We start from the raw sequence: 25,617 nt of genomic DNA, 5'->3' as shown, positions 1-25,617 counted from the left end.
AAAGTATGATACCTAGTCACATTTTGTGAAAATCACTGGGTGGCCCAAATAAAACAGTCCTTTGGGCTTGGTCAGGCTGCCATCTCTGCTGTACAGCAACAAGACCTTAAATGCTTTGACACTTGTTACCACTGGATAGAGGAAGATTCTGGAAAATAAGACCCCCACCACCCACCCTCCCAGTGTCCCAGTGGTGGCATGCCCTTAAAAACCTCACCCAAGCCCTACTCACATCAACATCGTGAGTGGCGTACCCCAGTAACGGCAAGGATGTGGTACCTGTGAGACCTACCTGGCCCTAGCGGGCAGGTGTCTTGCACTACGCAAGAGGGCACCCCAGCGGAGTGCAAGGTCAGCACGCAGCCACCTCAGTAGTGAACTTCACAACCCTATGTGCTTCCTTACACGGGAGAGCAAGGCCGTCTCCCTAAGCCCAGGGACTTGACTCTGAAGGCCAACACACCTGCCTTCTGCACCTAGCAAATGCTCAGAGTATGCAGAAAGGAAACAAGTCAGGTTTTAATTAGAGATACAGGCCCCTCACATTGATCTTGCAGTAAAAAAAGTCAGGGTAGACTGACAAACTTGAGGCATGTACAAGGCACGTCCGGGGACCCTCCCCTCCTGCCATAGGAAGGACAGCAGCTTAGGGTAGGAGAGGAGGAGGTTTGAGGTAAGGGTGGAGCCCATAAGGGTTGTGTGAGGTCTTAAGTTATGTGAGGCTCCTGAACAGCCAAATTGGTGAGTCTTGGGGGGGGGGGGCTGGGAGAAGTGAGGGAAGGGTGCCTGCCCTCCTCTCCAGGGGAGCTCCTCTCACCATTTGGCAGGTCTAACAGGCCTCTAAGGCACAGACTGGTAGCAAGAGGGAGAGAAACGATGTGTATGCCTGTCCTGCACCCCAGATGCAGGGTAAGGAGCAGCTGGGGTGCTCAGGTGGGACCCCACCTGACTCTGGGAAGGTGGAGGTAGGAAAGGGCAGAAGAAAGCGAGCCACTTCCAAGACATCTCTCCAAAATGTCTGAAAGGAGTTAGTGTGACAATCTGACTCTGTGATAAGATGGGTGTTGGGTGTGAGTCCACTTCAGAACCAGTATGGTGGGCTCAGAAATGCTCAGGTGTGGGCAAGCTGTGACTGTAGTCACAGATGCTGAGTTACCTAGGATGAGTGTCAGGAAAGCGGACTTCAGAGAAAAGACCCCAAGGCCTGACCCCAAAGTCCTAGCCCCTCTGCCACCAGCACCAGCACCTCTGAGTCCAATGGCCATAGCACCTGGCTGCTGGGTCTCTGGAAACACAGCGGTGGCAGCAAAGTGCCCTTGGCAATCCGGCTGCAGGGTCAGCCCTTCAAGCTACTGCCAGAAACACTGGTTGTTTGGAGCAAGCCTTTGGCTGCAAGCTCAGCACTCAGTCCTGCCTGAGACGGCTGCCAGAACCTGTGTGTGCCGCCTGAAGCCTTAAAGAAAAGAGAGACGGTGGCATCAAGATGCAGGAGGGCCAGACGGTTGGCCAGGGAGGCGCAGGAGGGCCCTGGAGGGAGGCAGGCTGGTTGGAGTTCAAGGTGTTTGGCTCTGAGGAAGACAGCACTTCTCTGTCCACATGCCAAGCCAGCCTGCGACTCTGGCCTTTGCTGGCTGAGGCCTTCCCTGGCTGGGGTCTTCCCCACCAGCGCACAGAGCCTGGGGCTGTATACCTTGGGCCCCTGGGTGCTAGTTCAACTGGTCATACCCTGGTTTCTTTCTGTACAAACAGAAGTGCTGGATAAAGAAGACAATGTCGAAGAAGATGGAGAAGATGCCGAGTCCAAACTTGGTGGGGTCTCCGAAGATCAGTGTCCACTGGTCTGTTAAGAGCCACAGGAGACAGAATTTGGTTTTAGGTTGGCAGCTGGAGCCTGTGGGGCTGGGAGGGGTAGGGGTCCCCATCTGCCCAGAAAACCACAAATCCTCCAGCCACAAAGGCCCCAGGTGGGTGTCTGCTTGAGTGCTGGGATCCGCTTGGACCCCAGGCTGCAGGCTGGGGGCTGGGGGTGTAGCCCTGGCTGTGAGGTCCCGGGGAGCCTGGCCCTACCCTGTGCCTCCAGCCCACTGGGTGGCAGGCAGCCCGGTGGCTGACTCACCATTGTTGTAGGACTGGAGGAACATCTGGAGGAGGCTGAAGCTGCCCCCAGTGAAGTCCAGGAGCACGTTGCCAATACTCCAGCCCTCGGTGCTTTTGTAGTAAAAGTTCATGTAGGCCTGGGCCAGACAGACAGACAGACAGATGGAGGGCGGTGAGGGGGCTGGGCGGCTGCCTCACATGCCTCGTGACTGCCCCTCTAAACAAGAGTGGCTCTAATTCCTCCCACGCATGTGCTTGGGCTTTGGCTCCAAGGAACACAGTGACCTTTGGGCTCTGACAAACCTCGGCCAAGGGAACAGTTTGGGTGGTCCTGGGAGTCTCATCTGCATGTATAGCAATCAAAGCCCCCTCGTCCCTCCCCTGCACTTCACAGCTCCAAAGGAGGGAAGGCAGAGGCCACTTCCATCTTCTCCATCTCTCCCTGTGGACAAAGCCCTATCTTGGTTTCCGAACAACTTTGATTCTTCTCACCTCCAATGTCTGTCCCCAGACTCAGCCTGGACTTCACGTTGTGCTTAAGAAACAGGCTGGGAGTTAGAAACCCTGGTTTGAGATCTCTGTGTATCATCATAGCTGTACTACCTTGGGCAAGTTCCTGAGTTCTCCTAGCCTTGGTCTCCCCATCTGTAGAGTGGAGTTAACTCAGGCCCACCTGGGGCTTCCTGGGTCTAGTGGTTGGGTCCCCTGGGATGTGCCCCTAGTCCTGCTGCCTGCACTCTATACCCTTCCTTCCAAACCATCTTGCCTTCTGGGTGGCTCTGACTGCTGCAACTTCCCTTCCTTCTACCCGGGACACAGGTCTTGGCCTCTTTGGTGGTCTTCTCCCCACCAGTCACCACTCAGGTCCCATCTTTGTCCTCTCCCACTCTCTCCCAGACTTGCTGCTACCTCTCCAGTCCTACAGGATTCCAGACATCTCCAAGCTGGCTCCTGCCTCCCAGGTATCCTAACCCCAAGTCTTTCCACACTCAGAAACTGAGGCCCCGTTTCCCTCAGACCTTCCCCCACTCAGAAGCCCTCCCAGCCTCTGGGGCCTGGCCCTTTCTCCCCAGCGGCAGCACTCTCAGTACTGCCAGGCCAGCCCGGTCCCCTCACTGCCTCCCACACCCCCCTGCCTTGCCTTTGCACAGGCTACCTTGGCCTGGAATGCCCTTCTCCTCTCTCGTCCACAGAATTAACTCCTGCCCACCCCGAGGGTCTAGCCCTGCTTCCTAGCCAAAACACTCGCCTTCCTGAGTCCATGGAACACAGGTGGTGCCAGTGCTGGGGAAGCTGGCAAAGGGGCTTTTCCCTTGGGAATGAGGTGAGTTAAGTGCAGCCCTAGGTCCACAGGTGCAGCCACTGGCCCTGGCCTGGGCCATTCCAACTATGGGGGAAGACGTGTTTGACTCCAAGACCCCCAATCTGAACAGGACTGTCTGAGCACTTGTAGGAGGGTGCTAAGGGACCTCCAAGGAGAACAGCTCTGCACAGGGCTGCTGGTAGTAATGGGCTTCTCCTCCCACCAGATCTCTCCCAATCTCCTGCTGCTCCTCCTTGGGAATGTCCATTGTGGCAGTAATGGGGGCAGGACTGGAGTCACTGGGAAAGACTGGGATATGGGGATGGGAAACGACCTGAACAACCCTGGTGCTCAGCGGGGAGGGCTGAGGACCCTCTACTGACTTGCTTGTGTGACTTGGCTCTGGGAAGAGTGGGCAGCAATGCCTGCTGACTGGCTTTCTGCTGGCCCTGTTCCTACCCAGCTCACTGGCTCCCACAGTGGCCTTCCATTCTCATCCCCGCCCCTGCAGAAGCTGCCCCACGGGAGCAGGGCCCAGGTTCTGCACCTCTCACACTACTGGCTTGTGAACATGCAGGAAGGCCCTGGAAGTACCTGTGGAAAATACTTGACCAGCGTGACCGCTAGCTTGATGTAGGAGAAGCAGAAGAGAAACTGCAGCCATGTGGTCGCCCCGACTGCAGCTACAATCATGGTGATGAACGCAAAGAGCCACAAGAGCACCAGGAAGCCAATGGCAGGCCACGACACGCGCTGGCTGCCTCGCTGAGGACAAGATGAGACAGGGGAGGTGTGGACGGGCACAGAGGCTGCTGCAGGGTCTCGGGAGGGCATGGGCGTGGAGGGGCGAGCGGAAGGCAGAAGCTTGGAGGCCTGCACTGGGGCTGTGTGCAGGGAAAGGCAGGGTGGGGACGGATTCCCAAGATCATTGGGCTCCATCTGGGTCACAGGATAGGATGTCATGGCTGCAGCACCCACCACACCTTTTTACTATCAAGGTCTCCTGTCCACCTTGGACTTTCCAGCTCCCATCTGCTCTGCTTCCACTTTGCAAAACTGGGTGCCTCTCAGAGCTCATTCAGAAGGAGCAAAGGGTGCTGAGGACATAAACTCCAATACTCCGGAGGCCTGTCACCTGCTCCAGCCTAGAGGATGACCTGTCCCTTGACCCGATGATCTCAGGAATCTGTCTCCTACCGCTGCCTTTCCCTGGACACAGCCCCAAAGTGGGCTTCCTTCATCTGAGCGTCACAGCAAAGGCTAAGAAAACCTAGAAGGTCCATAAAGGAGGCAGCCAAACAGCCCCCGCTGGCCTTGCACAGTGCGTAAAGGGAACTCCCTGAGGGAGAAGTGAAAGCAAAGCCGTCATAACAGCCCTAACAGCGCCCTTCCCTGCTGAGACACCAATGTCCCAGCACCAAGGCTGTGTCCACGCTCCTCAGCCTGGTCCCCAGGACCCCTCCTGACCTCTTCTGAGTCTGCCCCCCACTGGCACCCTGAACCCCTGCTGCACCATCTGCCCCTCGGCCTCCATGACTCTGTTCCCCATGGGGAGTGCCCCACCCCACCCCTCTTCCCACCACCACGGGAATGCCACTCATCCTCGGATCACGACTAAGTGGCATTTCTACGATGTGCTGCTCTCCTCCCCAGTCAGGTTCAGGGCCTCCACTATGCTCCGTCAGCTGCCTGTGCTCCGCTTGGCGCCTGACCTGCTGGCTTGTCATCGCCTCTCCGTGTGCTCACCCCAGACTTGGGGGGTCCCGGAGGGCTTGGACTCACAGGCCATTCCCTGTACCCAGCATGGGGCCTGGCCCCCAGGAAGCAGATGCTGAATGAAGGCACCCATTTCATTTCTGGGGTCTCTCTGTGCATCTTCTCTCAGATGAGGCAGAGGTGGTGGGGGGCTGGGGGTGGGTACTGGCTGGGGCAGCCGTGGTGGGCCAGGCCACCAGGCCTGATCTCTCACCTCATACAGGCAGCATTGCACAATGACAATCAGAGTGAGGACGACTGCATGCAGGCTGAAGAAGACATCATTACTGTCCACGGGGTTCACTCCATTGGGGTATTTGAGGAGAAACTGCTCCTATTTGGGGATATGGGAAGGAGCTGAGTGATGAAGAGCAGCCAGGTCACCAAGCAGCCTGGGCAGGGCTGTGGGGCCAGGCAGGTCCATACCTTGATGTAGGGCACCCACAACAGGCCGATGTTGAACACACTGTAGGCCACAAAGCCTGTCAGGTTCAGGGCCACGAAGTCAAAGCTCAGACCAATGACACTGTAGGGGCAGAAAGGACAAGGCAGGGCAGGGAGTGAGGTCTGGGGCCACTGCTGGAAATGGGACAGAGCTCCTAGCACACGGGGAAGGAGGGCCTGGCCCTCCTCAAGGAGAGCAATGTCCTTAGGTCCCTCTTGACACACAGTCGATGCCACCCAGTCCCTGCCCTCTTAAGAGCTGGTTCCTTTCTCCTCTCACCTCCCCCCACCCCCCAGAGATTTCTCTGCTCAAGTCCTGGCCCCCAGAGTAAAGTCTGGAGGCCGCCTGAAGAAAGGACGCATGTCCCTCCCTGGCTCTCTGCTCGGCAGCCCCCTAAGAGGCCCATGTGGCCAAGGTGACTGCAGAAACTCGAGTCCTCACTGCAAGAAGACGCGAGTCAAGGCAGGACTGCTTAATCTCCAAGGCTGAAGGGCATATGACGTGACAGTGAAGTCTTCCGGGGCTGGATCTGAGCAGAGAGTATTCGGGTGGACCTCCCCCACATGCCCATTCTTCACTTAACTGAGAAGCCCTATTTTGCTGCTTTCATAGGGAGGGGTACAGCTGGGCAAGGTACCAAACGCACAGCACTGGAAGTCCTACCCAGGTGCTTAGCGAGAGCTTTCACAGGTAGGCAGAGAGAAGAGCAGAGGGGGACACATGACACGGAAATGCCTGCAGCCTTGCTGGAATTCCCCCCACCCCCACCCCCTCACGGGCCCCAAGTCAACCTGCACACAAAGCTTAGTGGTTACCTTTTCCGCCTCCAGTTCTTGATCACCTGAGGGTAGAAGGAGACGGACCAAGCCACAAAGTAGATCCAGCCAATCACCTGGTTTATGATGCTCACCACGCTGCTGTGGATCACCAAGAAGCGTATCCTTGGACTGGAAAGGAATTTGGGGACCGGGATGAGCTGAGGCTGGGCTTCTGGAGAAAACCCCCACGTGCCCCACATTGCCTCCTCTCTCATCACGTAAGGCCCACATGGGCTAGGCCAGCCTACCCAGTCTGGTTGGAATGATTTCCATGCAGGTAAATAGTAACTTGTCCAACATTTCGAGACGTCACTTGAAAAGAGGAATCTGTCACTCCAGGAGGCACCAAAACCTGTTAGGAAGACTGAATGTTACTGAGGGTCCCACTGGATATCTAGCTCCAGGTGCCATGCTAGGGAACATAGGGATGTGTCCCCTACGGGCCCTGCTTTCCACGAGCTTACTAACCAGAGGGAGACACTGGGCCCACCAGCCAACTCGAAGCCCCCGTACATCTGTGTCAGACTCTCTGAGCAGAGCTATGGCCTTGTCCTCAGGCCTTCCCTGGCTTATGTCTGAGGGAAGGGGGGATGTTCTCTTCCTTGCTCTATCCATGTGACCTTGGGCAAGTTATTCAAGCTCTGATCTCAGTCTGTTCATCTGTAAAAGGGGTTAACAAAAGTATCTACCTTTTAGTGTTGCTATGAATGACAGAATAAAGCTTATAGTATAGAGCCCGACACACGGCAAGCTGTACATGCTTACAATCACTACTATACTACAACTACAATTACTTATGCTTCCATCATTATTAGCTCCTCAATATCCATAGACAGAAGTCTGTCCCATGCCCAGCCTGGTTGCCAAGTGACAAAACAGAAAAGGTGTATGCACCAGATATGTAACAAGGAGAAGACTTTTACCCTCATTTCTGCCCAACATTTATCAAAAGCTCTGCTCCACAAAAAGTACCTGGAGGTCTGCCTGCAATATCTGATCTCCCAACCGTTCCTCTTGATACTTTCAAATCCCCCCAGAGTGGCAGGGAGCAGGATGATAGCTTTACAGAACCAAACTGTCTCCCCTTGCCCCCAACCTCTTTGCTTTCTGGATAACACTCTGGGTCCCACCTTCCACCCACATTACAGGTACTGAGAGGATTTAGCTGATTTGATTGCAGTGGCTTCTTAATGAGGATGCTTGAAGCACTGCCTTTTTTTATCTTAATACCAGAAATCAGGGGGCTTTAGCAGAACAAATGAAATGATATAAGTGGCTGCTACACAGCCTGGAGCCCAATTTATGGTTCACATCTTACATCTTACAATGTGTCTTCATGACATGTACCAGTCTTGGCTCATTTATTTTCCTATCAACTCATTTTTTCTTATTTTTAATAGATTTTCCTTGCAAAGTTGTTTACATATTTGTAAGTGGCCACTCCATCCCTTCTGGAACAAAGCAGGGAAAAAAATCAGTCAATCAGAAATTGGCTGATACAAGGCAAAATGAAATGATAATGATTGCTACCTTTCATGGAGTGCTTTTTATGTGCCAGGCACAGTCCTAGACATTTTATACTTGGTTAGTGTTTATTCCTCACAATGCTGTCAGGTAGACATTATTAACCCCATGCCTACAAATGAGTCAACTGTATCAGGTGAAGTACCCAATGCTCTCAGGCCACGCCCCTGGACCACCTGACTCCCATGTTCTAACCAGAGATTTCCTGCATCCCAGGTAGTGGGAGCAGTGGTTAGAGCTGGATGGAGAATGGCCAGTGAGGCAGGAGCCTGAAAAGGTGGGTGGTGCCCATAAAGATTATCTTAACACACATGGCTTGACTCCCATTGTTAAATTAAACAAAAAACAAAAAACAAAAAAACCTGACCCTGAACTATAACATATATGCAGAAAAATACACACATCAAAGCTTGATGAAATGTCTACAGAATGAACACATCCAGCTCCCAGATCAAGAAATGAAACATTGTGTCTCTAGTTTAGGATTGTTAAAAAAAATTTTTTTTTAATCCCAGAAGCCCCGTGTGTTCCCCTAGCCCTTCATACAGCTCAGGCTTTTTTTGTGTCAGGCTTCTTTTGCTTAACATTTGTGACTTTCACTGATTTTTAAAAGATGATACTTTCACTTAGCTGTTTGGCCCTAAACTAAGTGATCAGTGTTTTTGCTGAGGGTCTAAATTTGATCTGCAGGTCAGAGGGCTGTGTGCCAGAACCTGCAGTGAGAACTGGTGGCTTTCCTCGCCCTGCCCTGAGTGCTGGGCAAGAGGGAGAGCGGAGGGAAATGGCGCTGTCTAATGAGGTCTGGTGCTCACCAGGGAGGGACATTCATCCAGGGGTCCCTTTAGTTGGACACCTGGATCCCTCTCAGCAATGCTGTATTTTTCAGATCATAGAAACGCTTGGGACTGAGCACGTTTCACTCCTGTTTGCTTGCTGGGGGCTCAGAGCTGATTTGCAGCCCATCTCTGCAAGTATTCAGGGTCTCATGAAGCACTTCATGGCCACCTCTCTCACCTCTGCATTCATCTTTGCCCCCCAGCTTATTAAGGTATAATTGACAAATAAAAATTATATATATTTACAGCATGCATTGCCATTCTTTGATATATGCATACAGTATGAGGTGATTAAACCAAGCTAATTAACATAGACATCAGCTCACATACTTATCATCTGCTTGTGGTGGGAACATTTAAGATCTAATCTCTTAGCAGTTTTCAGGTATGTAGTACATGATTATTAACTATAGTGACCATGCTGTACAACAGGTCTCCAGAAATTATTCATCCTGAATTTCATTCATCTTGTTTGTATTTTATTTTATTTGTTTTTTTTTTTTTTTGAGACAGAGTCTCGCTTTGTTGTCCAGGCTAGAGTAAGTGCCGTGGCGTCAGCCTAGCTCACAGCAACCTCAAACTCCTGGGCTCAAGAGATCCTGCTGCCTCAGCCTCCCGAGTAGCTGGGATTACAGGCATGCGCCACCATGCCCAGCTAATTTTTTCTATATATATTCGTTGGCCAATTAATTTCTTTCTATTTATAGCAGAGACGGGGTCTTGCTCTTGCTCAGGCTGGTTTCGAACTCCTGACCTTGACCAATCTGCCCGCCTCGGCCTCCCAGAGTGCTAGGATTATAGGCGTGAGCCACCGGCCGGCCCATTGTTTGTATTTTAAATCCTTATTTACTCCCCTATTGATTTCTTTTATCCAGTTGAGTGGCACCTGGTTCAAATCCTTGTTAAGGTGGAGGCAGTGTACACACAAACAGATAAATGCATAAAGCTATGAATATTCACTATGAGACCAGACGGCCTCTGACACAGGTTTTTAGAAATGACCCCTAACCAATGGTTTCTCAGAACAGTGCTTCACAGACTTTAACCATTTCAGTACTAGTGTAGACTATAGTCGACAGCCATAGATGAATGTGCACAGCCGAGCATCGACTATAGTTGATAGCCACAGATGAACCAAGCGTCGACTGCAGCCGACAGCCGTGATATGACTTTTCTAATTTTTCATTTATCAAAATAAAATTGTGAACATTTAAAAATGACGTAATGAAAACATATATGTATATGTTACCTATTCCGATTACCAGTAAAGCTGCCTGTAAAGTAAAACAAGCTTTCAGTGCTTTAAAGCCTTCCTCATCACACAAGGGCAAAATGGATTCGTCGTCAATGCACAGCACAAACTATCGTACAGACTATGAGTGCTGGCTGTGGGCAAGGTTTCACGCTGGTGAGCACCGCACTGAAGTAGTTAATGTGGACCCAAATCATCAGGGGCTCTTGCTACCATGCGGACTTGGAATCAGTAGGTCTGGGATGATGCCCAGGGTTCTGCATTTCTAAAAGGGTTTTAAGCATGGCCAGTGCTGCTGGTCCCTGAGTGTCCCTTGAGTAGCAAGGGGTTAGAAAACCATCTTAAGAACGTCTACATTCTCAGAACCACTTCTGCCTCAGGTTTCTTACTTTCTTAGTAAGAAAACTTACTTTCTTAGTTCCATCTAAAAGGCATTTACAATGTTCATCCCCAAAGAGACCAACAAAGCCAACATCATAGATTTCCAGGATGATGGAACAGGGACAGCCCAGGTGACCTATTTCCACAAGCTCTTAATTAAATGTGTTTTGTTACCTAGCACTTGCCTGCCAGTTAAAATGTATTACTTACTTTGTCAGGGAGCTCAAGGATAGTGATATTTTTTGAAGCAAATGTGATTTCAAAAGTGATCACCAAGGTTGTGTTTAATGGTTGCCTGTGGACAATAAGAGTCTGATTACTGCTGAGAAATTTGACTCCCTGAGGTCTCAACCCACCCTCTGGATTTCACACCGAGCAGGCCTTTGTCAAGCAATTAGGCTTAGGGAAAGCTATGTGCTCAACCCTGAGGGGTAAAGAAGTGGAACCTCTGCTCCTTAGGGGTTTTCTATTTCTGACAGGACACTAGATGTTCCTTGGGGGTAGGGTGAGAATAGGAGAATGTAGCAAACTGGCTCTGAATGACAAATGAAGACTGTGGTGGCTAACAGGACCATGGCTCCTTGTTCTGGTGGGAAAGGCTTCCTGAGGGGCTCAGGTCTGAGAAGGGCTTTGAGTGAGCATCAGAATTTTTTTTTTTAAAGATATAAGGTCTCTCTTTGTCATCCAAGCCGGAATGCAGTGGTGCGATCATAGCTCACTACAGCCTTGAAATCCTGGGCTCAGGTGATCTTCCTGCCTCAGCCTATGGAGCAGCTGGGACTATAGGCATGTGCCACCATGCCTGGGTAATATTTGTATTTTTTGTACAGATGGGGTCTCGATATGTTGCTCAGGCTAGTCTTAAACTCATGGCCTCAAGTGACCTCCCAAAGTGCTTGCCCGAGGGTCAGAATTTGACTGACGGAAGTGAGGGCCTTCCAGGCAGGGCATGAGAGGGAGCAGCATGGCCCTGGAAAGCTGGAAGGTGTGTCTGACTGGATAAAGCAGACATGCTAGCTGGGAGCAGCCTGTCGGGGCCTCAACTCTGGGCTTAAAGGCTTGGAGTTAACTTAGAAGGCAGTGGGAGGACACCCAAGGGTTCTAGAGAGGGGAGAGCTGTGGTAAGAGGATGACTTATAAGATTACAAGGTGTCGAAGTGCAGAGCCGGCAGGAGCTGGGAACGGAATGGCAGGCCTGCTAGAGGGCCGTGGAACCAAAGCTTTGGTTTGAGATCTGACCTCCCAGGAGAGGTGAGGCAAGAGGACAGGAGTAAAGGACGGGGCTCCAGATCGTCATCTCAGGGAATCCTCCTGGCTGGAGGCAAGAAAAGGATACAGCAGCCAAGAGTACAGAAGCAAGAGGCAGGCTCTTTGGCACAGTCTGGATTAGTTGAGACCCTCATGCCTGAACAAGCATACATCAGCAAGTAAGACTCAGAGACAAGGCTAGGCATGAGCATGGCAGGAGCGGGATCCACCCAATGTGGTCACTTCTGCTTTTGGAAGTGAGCTCAGAAATGCTGACAAGCAGCTCAGCTCCTTGCCCCTGGACCTTTGGGCTCTCTTCAAATATTCAGAGCTTTGGCAAGGACTACCATGAAGTCTGGCACCAGTTGCTGATCACTCAAGACTCTTTTCACTTGGGGAAAAGACCCATGTCTCTGGGAGAAACACCCTCTCCTCTTCCTGTCTGTGGAAACAATGGTTCAGTGTGGGGGTCAGACTGTAGGACCCCACTGTGCAGCCTGGGGCTAGTACCACCCTCTTTTCTATGTCTTATGGTTAAGAGGCAAGAATGTCACATTGGAAATAACACACCAAGAGCCTGGGGTCAGCCTTGACCCAACCGTGGGTTCCAATGGGGCTGAGGAAAGAGCCAGGTGGGAACTTACCCGAGGGCGATGCTGACATTGGCTGAGCTGCCTTTCTCCAGCTTCACGACGGGAGGAACAGTGAGGCTGACAGTGGACTCTGGAAGGGCCCAAATCAATGACATGAGGTGTCAGGCCAGAGAGCTCAGGCCCAGGACCAGTTCATGATGGGAATGGAAATCTGGGCCTCATTAGACTCTTTCCCCATCTGCTGCCAGAGACAGAGGCAGGAAAACAGGCCAGACCAGGAAACGCTGTAGCTTCCTTCCCCCTCCACTGACAGGCTCTGAGGGTCTGCAGTTGAGCTACTCAGAGATAGTTTGAGAACTATGGGGTCCAAAAATTACCACAAGGAATTCCAGTCACAACCTGGGACTACAAAAGGCAGATGTGAGCCACCTCTTCAGAGGGAAAGCACAAGGGTCTCCTCTGTTCGTGGAGCTGGATGGCCCTGGAGACCTGGTCTAGCCCCTTTCCTGTATTGTCAGCTACCAAGTTTCTAGAGAATCCTTCTGGGCTCCCTTCCTAACCCAGCTCTACTCACTGACCCTCTTCCTGAGGCTGACTATATGCTGGGGACTGGAGGAAGAAGGGTGAACAATCAGGGACTTCCTCTTGGCATTCAGGTATTAACTCAGGGTAAAGTCACAAATAGGTGCCTGTGACTAAACAAAAAATGAAAAAACAAACACTCCCCTCCCCCCCAAAAAAACCCCACAAAAAACCAAATAGGTCACCTGGATGAGGGAGGAAGCAGGTCTGGATCTTGGAACACCTTATCTTGGGGGCCAAATACTCTATGGAACACCTTGCTCACAGAATGTGACTGAGTTAGCCTCTCTCTGACTGCTTCCTGTATTCTTTGGGCAGCCCACATCTCTGCCCCCACTGCCAGGTGTGTTCCTTGCCACACCTGCCCATCTCGTCTCCCCTGCCTCACTGCCTTCAGGTTATGCACAGCCTAGAGGTCATGATCATGAACCTAGACTGAGCTGGGGAAGCAGGTGCACAACTCTGATGAAGGCGTCTAGTAGAGGGAGGTGTCTATCAGGGAGGCCTAGCTGTCCCTCCACCCAGACCCCTCAAAGGCAGATGAAAAATTTGAGATCTGAAATTTTAGATGCTTGGGTTGGAAGGAAACTTAAAGTTACCTAATTCAACCTCTGATTCCTTGTCTCAATATTCCTGCCAGGTAGTTTCTCTTCCTTTGCCTAGACACCTCCAGAGATAGTAACCTCACCTCCTTCCAGGGACTCGGTCAGCCTAAAACTTGCCCTCCTGGGACTGCCTCTGTTACCCAGAGCCTCTCAGACCCTATCTGAACTGCTTTCTTTATATTAGTCCTGCACATGTGAATGAAGATGGAAGCTCTTGAATCTGAAAGTCCCCAGGCTGAGATTCCCACAACCCACAGTTTCCAGTCCCCCACTGCCTGGCTGGGCCCCTCAGGGTAGGATGGCCCTGCACTGGCCTTTGCAGAGGGCAAGCTGTTAGGTCCCTCTTACATGAAGCCTCAGGACCCAGAGGCAGCTTTGGCAACTCTATTGCTTCTTTGTTGTGCTCATGGCTCTGAGACCATTCCGAGGCTTTGTTCTGGGCTTGCACAGCTGGGGTAGTGCAGGACTTCCTGTCCCTGCCTGCTCAATTTGACCTACAGCTGAGGACTACACAAGATAAGCAAGTCCCAGAACCACTGCTCAGGACAGGGATACTGAGAGTGATGCCAGGCAGCCACCCATAGGTCTGCATTTCTGGATGGCCTTAGCTCTTTCACAGTCCTTGCATTTTGAACAGGGTCTCACTCTGTTGCCCGGGCTAGAATGCAGTGGCGTCATCATAGCTCACAGCAACCTCAAACTCCTGGGCTCAAGTGATCCTCCTGCCACAGCCAGCTGAGTAGCTGGGACCACAGGTGGGCGCCACCTTGCCTGGCTAATTTTTCTATTTTATGTAGAGAGGGGGAATCTCACTCTTGCTCAGGCTGGCCTCGAACTCCTGGCCTCAAGTGATTCTCCCACCTCAGTCTCTCAAAGTCCTGGGGTTACAGGTGATAGCCACCGCACCGGGCCAGTCTTAGCATTTTAAAAGGAGAGGTTGTGAACTCTCAAAGAACTGGATCAGAGAATGTTTATTTCCCCCTCACATAGCACCACAGAAGACAGTAGTGCTCCGAGCTGAGATATTGGGCTCTGAAGACACACAGTTCCATTCTGGCTGACATTTCCTAGCTATGTGGCCATAGGTACTTAGCCTATCTGAACCTACAGCCTATCCTTACCTATAAAATGGGGAGAATAACAAAAGCTATCTCGCAGGGTAATTTTGAAGATGAAATGTATTAATATAATGGAGAGGGAACCAGGGTCCTATGTGGGTACCAGCTTTGTTACTTTCTAGCTGTGTGACTTTGGGAAAGTCTTCTACCCTCTCTGGGCCTCAGTTTTTCCTCTGTATAATTGGAAGGGTGGTAGCTGGATTTTTTTTTCCCCTAGGGAAGTACATTAGCATTACTAATGGAGATTTCAAGTGTGCAAATAAGCACACACGTGTGTGTACACACACACTCGAGCCTCAGTCCCAGAGAATATGATCCAATAGGGCTGGGGTGGGGCTCTGGCACCCATGTTGAGAAACACTGGGTTCCATGGTCTAAAGGACTTTTCCTTTCTTGGAAATTGCCTATTCAGGAGGTGTGACTACAAAGAAACATGCTTTAACAAATCTTTAAGTGACCTAATGACCACTGTTTTTGCTCAGAGATTTAAGAAGCCAGATAACCACAATAGTACAAAGCTCTTGGGAAACTTCTGCAGGATTTGTGTTGTTTATCACTTACTATCTTGCAGTCTTTAGCCAGGGATTTCAAGAAGTCTTTGATCTTTGACAACAGCCAAGCTGAGGATCAAAACAACAGTGGCCCCCTTGGAGTGTTAATTAAACACAGCTCTTCATGGAAGGAATTCCAGAAATGTTCTGGGCAGTGGGAGAATTACTAGAATGACAATCAGTCTTCCTACAAGGATGTGCAAACTCTGATGTGTTCTGTGTGGCCCCTAGACCTGCTGGGGCTGTCGTACCCTGTTTTTTAGCCCCTCTCTAAGGGGAAGGTTTTCTTATCTTACATGGAGATGCCGGGCAGACTCCTTAGGTTATCTGTGTTTGGCAGGCACAACAGGGTGGCTACCTCATCTGCCTCCCCAGGGTCTCCTAGGACCCACAACTCTCTGTGAGGTCCATGGGGCAGGGGCATAAGGCATTCTTTAATGTATTATCTTAGGTTGTTGGGGCTTCACAGTTTTACTATACTTTGAGAGCCAGTTGCATACTCTTGACTTTAAGAACCAACTGTTGACTTTGGTGATACAGAAAAGGTAACAGGGACACCAGGGGAGAAGGCCAATTATTTGTGGAGCCATCTGGCTCTTTGTAAAACTCCTGGGCCCTGGACCTGGGTCTGCTTTACCAGCCCAGTGGCCGCCTGGCTGAGGGGCAGACAGACCCACATAGTCTGGACAGCATTATACCCTTGACGACAAACAGGGCAGGCTACTCACTCCTCTAGCCACCATTTCCCTCTTTACAAAGTTGATGACCTATTTTTAAACTTACCACATTTCTCTATGAGCTTCAGGGGAAAAAGGATAAAAATAATCAGCCAGTTCTTTAACATGTTCCCCGGATTTCTCAGAACTAGGAAGAAAAACAGCAAGTTCACATTAAAGTTGAATCAGCTCAGCTCCAGGTGGACAATATGCCATTTGGAACCATGGTGTGGGACAGCTCATAATGGACTTTCACTTATACTGGTGACCTCACAGGCTTTGCATCACAACCTCGGAGGAGACTCCAGAGAATTTATCTTTGATATATGGGGAAACAGGCTCAGAGCGGCTAAGTGGGTTGTGTAAAGTCCCACCCTGAGGAAGTGAACAAATACCCAAGTTTTCCCCTTCTCAACTGCTTTCTATAACTTAGTTAAAAGAAAGAAAGGATGTAGTTTTACTGGCTTGAGGTTCTTTTTTTTCCCCCAAAAGTTATTAAAGCCATGGTCAGATATTTGAATTTGTGAACCTACAAACCTGAAGGAAACTCATTTCATTTCCTGTCCTGGGATAAGAATCCAAGGGCTAATGATACCAGCTGACCCATGAATAAGACTTTTTAACTTGACAAATAGCACCTTTCCAGGATTGACTGGGATCATTCACAATGAGGACTCAGGGAGGACAAGCCCCAGAGTCCTGTAGCAATTCATTGGTTTAAAGTGGGAGACAGGGGGCTGCATTCCTATAACACCAAAACACAGCAGGTAAACCTTAGGTTAAGAGGGGGCAGGTCAGCATGGATTTCTATAACTTGAACTCTATATTCTGCCTCAGGGTACAGTGCTCAGGCCTTCCCACCCCTGACAGCCTCTGGGGGTTTCTGTAAAAAGTGGGGAGAGCTAGATGAGGTCTGTGTGGAAACATCCCTGCTCCCACTCTGGTTTCAGTTTCTCCAAGGCCTCCAGGAGCTCCTCACACCTCCCTTCCACCTTCCTCAAGAAGTTAGCCTTAGCATCATATAACGCTATTAGTAAAACAAACAAAAGAAGTCTTCCCAATTGCTGCAACTGTCTGATCTCCACATGCCCCCATCTCTTCCAGGGGCCTCTTTGCCTGATCTCTTAGGTCTTCCCACTCTCTGGCTTCCTCTGGGGGCTTTGCCCTTAGTGCTGGATCCATGTGCTTTCTCCCCTCCGATCTCTGTACCCTGATCTTCCAGGAATTGCCCTCTTGTGTCTATGGAATGACCACAGGTCTCCCTGTTACTCTTGCCACTCTTTATTCCTCACATATGCCCTGTACCCTCAAGTTCAGAATTCAGTTTGTTGCCCAGGGCAGAGTCTGGGTTTTTTTCCAGAAATGAAATGGAGAATCAGGCCTAACTGGCTCCTCTCTCATTTCACATAAGTGGAATGCAGAATGAGAAAGTCAAACAATTGGTCAGCAGAAGTTCCCCAGCCTCAAAGGCCGAGACACCTGGAAGATGACATGAGAGATGAGAGACATTGAGAGATAAATCAATTAAAATGCTAAAAAAAAATCAGATCAATAATTATACACAATTAGTGCCTTGTGAAAGCTGCAAGTAGAAATGAAACATTTCAAACAATGGGCCCTGTCTGACATGCCCTTCTTCCTGCATAAGTCAGATATCATGCATTTTAAGAAGCTTCCCCCACCCCATTAATCCCCTCCCAGAGTAACCTGGGCTCTGAGATCTCCTGCGGCAGCTCCTCCCTTCCAGAGTTAATCCTGTCCTCTGTTCTAGGGCCTGGAATTCCCTGGGGGTTCCTACTTCTAAAAGCATAACACAGACAATGGCAAGGAATATGTGCCTGGAGACAGACTGCACAGGTTTGAACCCGGGCTCCCCCGTTTATTAGTTATGTGATCTTGTGGTGCTACTTATCCTCCTCAAGCTTCAATTTCCTAGTGGGAAAACAAGGATGGTGACAACTACCTCACAGGATTTAAATGAGATGAAACATACATTCTCAACTGGGACTAAAAATGGCTCTTGTGGGGTGATGAGAAAAAAATCTCTTAGATATTACAAAGGTATGTGGCCCTGCAAAGGGCTACAGTAGATAAACAAACACAGAATTTACTGGTGTATTAAGGTTTCATGGAAGGGGGTTAATAAGGATAAAAATGTTGAGAAACAAAGTAGAAGTGATTACTTCTGTTGCCTAAGGAACTTAGCAAGCTCTCCTGTAGCATGTTATTTTCCTCAATGCTTTTTAAAAAGGCAGAGTCCAGGTATTCTCCCTTCCTCCAGTCTTGAAAACCCCAGAGGGCTGGGTGGGCCTCGTTCTGTCCAGTAGTCCCTCGGAGCCCAGGACTCAGCCCTGTCAACAGGAGCTCCTGCCCGTGGTCCCCTCAGCGTCTGGCTTCTCCAAAGCAATCTGAAAACTCCCCAACCCAGATCCAGGCGGCAGCTAAGCAGGAGGCAGGGCAGGGTCTCGGAACCGCGCTGGGGTAGACACCCGCACCACCCCGGCAACACGGCGACCCTGCTGCCGCTCACCACCACCCGGGCCCTTAAACCTGGGGGCTGTCCGGTGTCGCGAGGCCAGGACTGGTGGCAAGGGGTGGCACCGAGGCGCGGGTGAAGGGGGCTGGATCCGTGGCTGGCCGCTCCACTGACGCGGTGGGCCAGTCTCTGGACCTCCAGGGCTCTGCCTCTCACCTCAGAGGCTCCGAGGCTCGGAGGACGACCACACGGGACGTAGGAGCCTCGCGCCAGCTGCCACTCCGGACGGTGCCGGTTCCCCCGGCCGGCTAGACTTTGTGGAGGGCGGGCCCGCTGTCACCTGACCTCAGCCACCTGACTCGTGGGCGCTCATCTCCGCGCGGTGCGCTCTGGGAGTTGTAGTGGGAGACTTAGCCGGCCAGAGCTGGGCGGGGCGGAGGGGTGGGGCCTTGGCAGAGATGGAGGCTCTGGTGTGAGGGAGGATCCAGTCACTTCTAGGGAAACCGAGGCTCTGGGAGTCTCCGGCGCCCCTTGGCGAGCCATCCGCTCTTTTGGTGAGCTAGGCTCGGCCAGCGCTCGTCTGTGCCGGAACGGCAGCCCTGCGGGGCGGGGCCCTCTAAGGTCCCGCCTTCCACTGCCTCTCCGCCTATAGCCGGGCCCCGCCGCGAGGGGCGCGTAGGGGGTCTGCCTTCCTCCACCAATGGGAAGACTGGAAAACGCCATGTTGGGTGTGGCTGAAAGATTGGCAGGCGGGGCCCCATCCCGGAGCCTCCCACCCGGGTGAAGTGTGCGGGCGGGGGCGCGTCGGGCTGCAGACTGTGCTGCGCGGGTCAGCGAGGTCATGGCTGCGCGGCCCGTCACTCTCGGCATTGACCTGGGCACCACGTCTGTGAAGGCGGCCCTGCTGGGGGCTGCGCCCGGCAACCCATCCGAGTTCGTGGTCCTGGCGAGCTGTGCCCGGGCTGCACGGGCAGAGGTGGCGGCAGAGAGCACGGCGGCCGGGCCCCAGGTGAGGTAGCGCCCTGGAGCCGCGCCGCCTCCAGGAGCCTCCTGACGACCCTTTTCTTCCCCCAAGCAGCGTCCTTGACAGCCTCTCCTGCAAAGGAGTCTCTGCTCCAGCCTGTCTGACCTCGCCTGCCCCCATCTCCTCCAGGGGCCTCTCTGCCTGACAGCTCCGCCTGATCCGTTAGGTCTCGCCCCGGGAGCGTCCCCTCTCCTGGTACCGATCTCTCCACTCTCTGGCCTCCCCCTGGCGCTGGATTCCTGTGCTCTCTGCCCTCCACTCTCGGTACCCTGGCCTTCGAGGAGGAATTGCCCTCTTGCGTCTATGGAATGACCACAGGCCTTCCTCTCACTCTTGCCATTCTCTCAGCTCTTCACGTCTGCCCTGTGCCCTCCAGTGCAGGATTCAGTTTGTTGCCCAGGGCAGAGTCGGGGTTTTCCTCCGGAAATTGGATGCAGAATTAGGCCTAACCAGCTCTCTTTCTTTCCACAGAAGTAGAATGCAGACTGAGAAAGTCAAACACTTGGTCAGCAAAAGTTCCCCAGCCTCAAAGGCTGAGACATCTGGAGGAAAGAGCTCAGCAGATAGAAAGACATGGAGAGATATGCAGAGAAAATGTTTTCAAAAAGGGTCAGATTGGCCGGGGGTGGTGGCTCACGCCTGTAATCCTAGCACCCTGGGAGGCTGAGACGGAGGATTGCTCAAGGCTGGGAGATTGAGACCAGCCTGAGCAAGAGCGAGACCCCCGGCTCTACTAAAAAAATAGAAAGAAATTTTCTGGACAACTAAAAAAAATATATATAGAAAAAATTAGCCGGGCATGGTGGCATATGCCTGTAGTCCCAGCTACTCAGAGGTTGAGGCAGTAGGATCGCTTGAGCCCAGGAGTTTGGGGTTGCTGTGACCTAGGCTAACACCATAGCACTCTAGCCCGTGCAAACAGAGCCAGACTGTGTCTCAAAAAAAAAAAAAAAAAAAAAAAAAAAAGGTCAGATTGATACTTTTTTTTTTTTGAGACAGAGTCTTGATCTGTTGCATGGGCTAGAGTGCTGTGGCGTCAGCCTAGCTCACAGCAACCTCAAACTCCTGAGCTTAAGTGATCCTACTGCCTCAACCTTCCAGAGTATGAGGATTGATACTTATATACTAGCCAGGCCCAGATTGATACTTATATACTATAGCTAGTGGCTTATGAAAGCCACAAGATAGAAATAGACAATTTCAGGATAATGGGCTCTTTTGGGAGATGTGGGTAGGTCAGAAAAGATGATTCTCAGAGCTGGATCCTGTTAATTACCTGAAAAAGGTAGCTCTATAGTCAGTTAATTGACATTAGAAATTAGTATAAAGGAACTTTCTGTGTAACCTCAACTTTTTTCTGGGCCTTAGCTTGTTCTCTGAGTTTAAATAGGTAGACTCTAAGGCTACTGCCAGCCACAAACTTTGATTTTCTGAGCCAAGCCCCACCCCCAAGAGCTTTGTTTTTCAAAAGCTCTTACCACATATCTGGACTCAGTTCTTTAGACTTCAGAGCCCATTTTGCTCAGAAGTGTTTTATGTTATTTATTTATTTAATTTTTGAGACAGTCTTGGTCTGTTGCTCAGGCTAGAATACAGTGGCCTCATCATAGCTCACAGCAACCTCAAACTCCTGGGCCCAAGTGATTCTCCCGCCTTAGCCTCCCAAATAGCTGGGACTACAGGCATGTGCCACCATGCCTGGCTGATTTTGTTTTCTAATTTTTTGTAGCGACAGTGTCTTGTTCTTGCTTAGGCTGGTCTGGAACTCCTGTCCTCAATCAGTCCTCCTGCTTTGGCCTCCCAAAGTGCTAGGATTATAGGCATGAGCCACCAAGTCCAGCTTAGAAGCATTTTAGAGGATAAAGATTTCAGGAGCACTTTACATTCTTGTAGAGGTTTTCAAAATTAGTTTGGTTGGAGCATCAGGGTATTTTAAAGTGATTACTTCACTTCATGGAGTAGGAAATGGAGGCAAAGTTGGGTCTGACACTGTGGGGGTGGGCAGGAAAGCTGGGATTACAAAATAGTGAGCACCAACAGTGCCCCTTTCTCTTGAAATAGAACCACTTATGGAACAAGCAGCATTGCTGTGATTTCATCTGTAGCAGGGTTTCTCAACCTTGGCACTGTTGACATTTTAGGCTGACATTTTAGTTTCTGTTGTGTGTGTGGGTATCCTGTGCATTCATTGTAGGATATTTAACAGCATTCCTGGCCTCTACCTTCTAGATCCCAGTGGCACCTGCCCCTCCCCCCCAGATGTTACAACCAAAAATGTCTCCACATTAACAAATGTCCCCCAGGAGTCAAAATCACCCCCCCCCCAGTAAGAACCACCTGATGGCTGTGTTCTTTCCTTGTGTTCACACTTTTCACTCATTGAATATTATGTATACCAAGGTCAAGCTTGGCAGCTTGTAGAAGATCAGATTTTTAGGTATTTGTAAATGTAAAATATAAAGTTTTTGAAGGAAGCTCTGTGACCCTTTCTCAACTATTTATTTTTCCTCTGTCGGCTTTAGTTTCCTCTAGCTGTAAAAGGGCATGGGGAAGTAGGGTTGAATGCCTTTCTAAGCACTCTTTTTTTTTTTTTTTTTTTTTTTTGAGACAGAGTCTCACTTTGTTGTCCAGGCTAGAGTGAGTGCCGTGGCGTCAGCCTAGCTCACAGCAACCTCAAACTCCTGGGCTCGAGTGATCCTTCTGCCTCAGCCTCCCGAGTAGCTGGGATTACAGGCATGTGCCACTATGCCCGGCTAATTATATATATATATATATCAGTTGGCCAATTAATTTCTTTCTGTTTATAGTAGAGACGGGGTCTCGCTCTTGCTCAGGCTGGTTTTGAACTCCTGACCTTGAGCAATCCGCCCGCCTCGGCCTCCCAAGAGCTAGGATTACAGGCGTGAGCCACAGCGCCCGGCCTCTAAGCACTCTTTTCAAGCCTGAAGCTCTAAGCTATGATCTGGGTGTAGATTTGACTGATCAAGGAACGGGGGCAGTGCCTTTCTGGTTCTGTTGGGGGTCTGCCCCATTGTCTGTCCAAGTACTTCTCCCTGATCACACTCAACCCTAAAACTGGAACTAACTGCTGAACACTGTCTCCCTTTACTCCCTCCCACCTGGCCTGTGTCCCTCCTCTGTTTCCACTTATGCAACTTACCCACCATGGCTTCTCTGTCCTGGGCTGATGTACTATCTGATGACCATGTGCAGGGACTCTTTAAGGTAGCACTGTCCAGTAGAAATACAAACCACTAATGTGACCCACGTGTGTCTTTTTCAATTTTCTAGTAGCCATATTGAGAGAAAAGGAAACAGGTGGAATTAATTTTAATTGCATAGTTTATGCAACCCATTATCAGTTCGACATGGAATAATCAATAGAACATGTATTAATGGGATATTGTACATTGTTTTTTCATACTATATTGAAATCTGATGTGTATTTTACATTTCCAGCATCTCCATTCAGACCAGTCACATGTGGCTAATGACTGCAGTGTTGGACAGTGCAAGCTAAACGTCTCTCTCCCCTGCTTCCTTCTTGCTCCCCCACTCCACCCCCACCCTGTCTTCTTTCTTCTCTGTGCCTGGTAATCTTTCACTTCCTCTTGGCTATTGTGTCTCCAACACATAAAGAATCCTTGTTAGGATCTGGGGCTGCCTTCTCAGGAAAATGCTTTGTGCTCTGTCCCCATTTCTTCTTTCCCCATCCTCCCCTTCCTCTTTGTCCTTCTTTCTGTTCCTTTGTTCATGCTTGTTAGGAGCCAGGAACAGCCACTGACCTAGGCCTGCAGGCTGATAGGAGCAAGTGAGAGGTTTCTTCCAAGGAAGGGAAGGCTGTGCTCCCTGGGGGGAAAAAGAGGCTTGAGAACTCAGTTTTCTGATGCTTTTCTAAGACCATGGCTTTTTTTGGTTTCCCAAAGAACCAACACTGATTAAAAGCTAAGCCACATTTCTCTTGCCCTTCTTCTCCTCTGAACTTTCCATGGATCCTTCTAGTTGTTAAATAGAAGTTTAGTTTGTGCCTTGAGGGGATTTTGTGTGCCAGAAACAGTTTACTTTGAATAAAATCAAATAAGTGTTCAATTTATGAAATTCAAAACTTTTAAATACCTTAGGTGTTTTATTTCTTTTTTCTTTTTCTTTTGTGTCACTGTTTCTGGGATCTTAGATGTTTTAAACTACAGTTATACATTTAATCTATTTTTTTGTTTATGTGCTGCAATTGATTTAAATCTTCTCAGAATACTTAAGTAATTCTTATAAATTAAATGCGTACCTATGTAAAGACCTTAAATACTCCTGTATATTTCAAAGCCTTGTATAAATGTAGTAAGATTTGAGCTTGTAATTACTAATCTAGAGCAGTTCCTCAATGTCACATTTTAAATCAAAATTATAAAGATAACCTAGGCCAGATTATCTTAAATGTGTAAATTTACTTAAAATACTAAGTACCCTGAGATTCCTTAAACACACATATTAATAACATAGGTATGATTGTTTTAAACATAGGTGTATTTAATTCTTGATCAGTCCACTTTGAAATTTACTTATTCACCAACAAAATAATTATGTCATCTAAGTTGCTTTCATAAGTAAATATTTTGTGATGGTATTCTTCGCTTATATATATTTTTAAATTATTTATTTTTTTGAGACAGAGTCTCACTTTGTTGCCCAGGCTAGGGTCAGTGCCGTGGCGTCAGCCTAGCTCACAGCAGCCTCAGTCTCCTAGGCTCAAGTGATCCTCCTGCCTCAGACTCCCGAGTGGCTGGGACTACAGGCATGCACCACCGTGCCCGGCTAATTTTTTGTATATGTATATTTTTAGTTGGTCAATTAGTTTCTTTTGATTTTTTTAGTAGAGATGGGGTCTTACTCAGGCTGGTTTCGAACTCCTAACCTCGAGTGATCCGCCCGCCTCGGCCTCCCAGAGTGCTAGGATTACAGGCGTGAGCCACTGCACCCGGTCTGAGATTTCTTACTGATAACAGGCATCCACTGGAATGGGATGGGACCGTGGGGTCCTATTATAGTCTTGAACTGGGACTTGATAATTTAAAGGAAAAGTTAGTCACAGAGCACAAATTTCTTAGGTTCTCATCACATTGTTGCCTACCTATTTTTTTTTTTTTCTTAAAAAAATAGGTGTCATCATAGCTCTTAGCAACCTCACACTCTTGGGCTCAAGGGATCCTCCTGGCTCAGCCTCTTAAGTAGCTGGGACTACATGCATGTGCCACTGCACCTGGCTAATTTTTCTATTTTTTGTAGAGATGAGGGTCTCACTCTTGCTCAGGCTGGTGTTGAACTCCTGATTTCAAGCAATCCATCTGCTTCGGCCTCCCAGAGTGCTAGGATTACAGGTGTGAGCCACCGCGCCCAGCCTGTTGCCTACTTCCAAAGTTGAGTCTGTACCTCCTACCCAGACTGGTTGATTGGATTTGATATTTCTTTAATTTTAAGATCTCAAAATGCACTCCTGACCCCAAGACCTTTGAATTTGCCCAAGAATTTTGTCCAAATCCTGTGTCCTTTTCATATTCTTGTCTCTTAGGACCACTTCACTCTTAATACCTTAATATGATAATTGATTAAGTTCTGCTTACCTCTCACGACTTTGTCTTTTAAGGTTATTCTGCCGAGAGAAGTTTTCGAGGAGAAAGGAAGTCAGAAGAAAAGGCTAATCAGGAAAAGAAGGCCCTGACTTTCTTTAATCTCTTTCCACCACTGGAAAATCTTTCCCCACTATCAGTCTCATCCTGTGTAGCTCATACCATTGCCCAATTAATCTTGTGAAAACACAGCTGTGATGATAGTGCATTCCCATTCAGAAAGCCCCGGGGGCTCTCCCTGTAGGAAGAGCATTGATTAGGCCCCAGCCTCTCCTCACTTCCAGCCTCAGTCCCCAGCCCGGCCCCATTGGCACTGTGCCCCTGTGTTCCTGCCTTCCTCCTTGGCCACATTCCCTCTGTGGGTTTTGATTTCAAAGTCCAGGGCCTGGCCCTCACAGCACCCAGAAGATGCTTGCCAGATGGGTGAAAGCACCAGGGCTCATCCTAAGGTGCTTTAGTCCCTTAGGCCTTCCTTGACCACACCTCTCCTGCCAGGCTCCTCCCTGCCGTGCTCCCCAACCCCACTGCTCCCCTTGAAAGACCCTTCCCTCATTTCTCCTATTCATAGCACAGAGCAGTGCTTTCTCAGCTCAGGCTGACCACGGTGGAGGGCAGATCCCGGGCTGTTTGCTGCACCTCACCTGCAGCTGCGTCTCATCTCTGAAGGCTGTG

General features: G+C 49.9%; 2 protein-coding genes across 4 annotated transcripts in view; one reads left to right on the top strand and one right to left on the bottom strand.

Moving 5' to 3' along the window:
* Nucleotides 1-495: 495 nt before the first annotated feature.
* CTNS (cystinosin, lysosomal cystine transporter) lies at nt 496-18,647 on the bottom strand. 3 transcript variants are annotated; one of them, XM_075994217.1, is made up of 12 exons: nt 18,517-18,647; nt 15,892-15,972; nt 12,304-12,382; nt 10,622-10,706; nt 6,667-6,770; nt 6,416-6,547; nt 5,582-5,681; nt 5,370-5,489; nt 3,995-4,165; nt 2,117-2,234; nt 1,726-1,840; nt 496-1,453 (listed from the first exon to the last, which is right to left on the bottom strand). In XM_075994217.1, exons 2-12 carry the CDS (start codon nt 15,950-15,952, stop codon nt 1,405-1,407), a joined length of 1,134 nt encoding a protein of 377 aa, XP_075850332.1. In that variant the 5' UTR covers nt 15,953-15,972; nt 18,517-18,647; the 3' UTR covers nt 496-1,404. The 3 variants fall into 3 exon arrangements, with proteins under 3 accessions (XP_075850332.1, XP_075850334.1, XP_075850333.1); XM_075994219.1 differs by lacking the exon at nt 3,995-4,165; XM_075994218.1 differs by lacking the exon at nt 496-1,453 and having other exon boundaries at nt 1,704-1,840; nt 3,995-4,157.
* Nucleotides 18,648-19,065: 418 nt separating this feature from the next.
* Nucleotides 19,066-25,617, top strand: part of SHPK (sedoheptulokinase) — a 30,244-nt gene continuing 23,692 nt past the window's right edge. Inside the window, exon 1 of the mRNA XM_012779311.3 lies at nt 19,066-19,309. Coding sequence (XP_012634765.2) covers nt 19,142-19,309 — 168 coding nt within the window. The 5' untranslated portion in view covers nt 19,066-19,141. The remainder of the gene's footprint in view (nt 19,310-25,617) is intronic.

Source organism: Microcebus murinus, chromosome 18, assembly GCF_040939455.1.
Source record: "Microcebus murinus isolate Inina chromosome 18, M.murinus_Inina_mat1.0, whole genome shotgun sequence".
Classification (NCBI taxonomy): Eukaryota; Metazoa; Chordata; class Mammalia; order Primates; family Cheirogaleidae; genus Microcebus; species Microcebus murinus.
Note: the sequence above shows the minus strand (reverse complement) of the source record. Positions and strands in the feature narration are given on the sequence as shown.

Excerpts from the sequence above, each read along its gene's own strand:
- CTNS (XM_075994217.1), bottom strand. The coding sequence starts at position 15,952 with ATGTTAAAGAACTGGCTGATTATTTTTATCCTTTTTCCCCTGAAGCTC. Across the intron at positions 10,707-12,303 it reads AATGTCAGCATCGCCCTCGG|GCAACCATTAAACACAACCT; the intron begins GTAAGTTCCCAC and ends TATTGTCCACAG. Across the intron at positions 1,454-1,725 it reads TTGTACAGAAAGAAACCAGG|GCTTCAGGCGGCACACACAG; the intron begins GTATGACCAGTT and ends CTTTTCTTTAAG.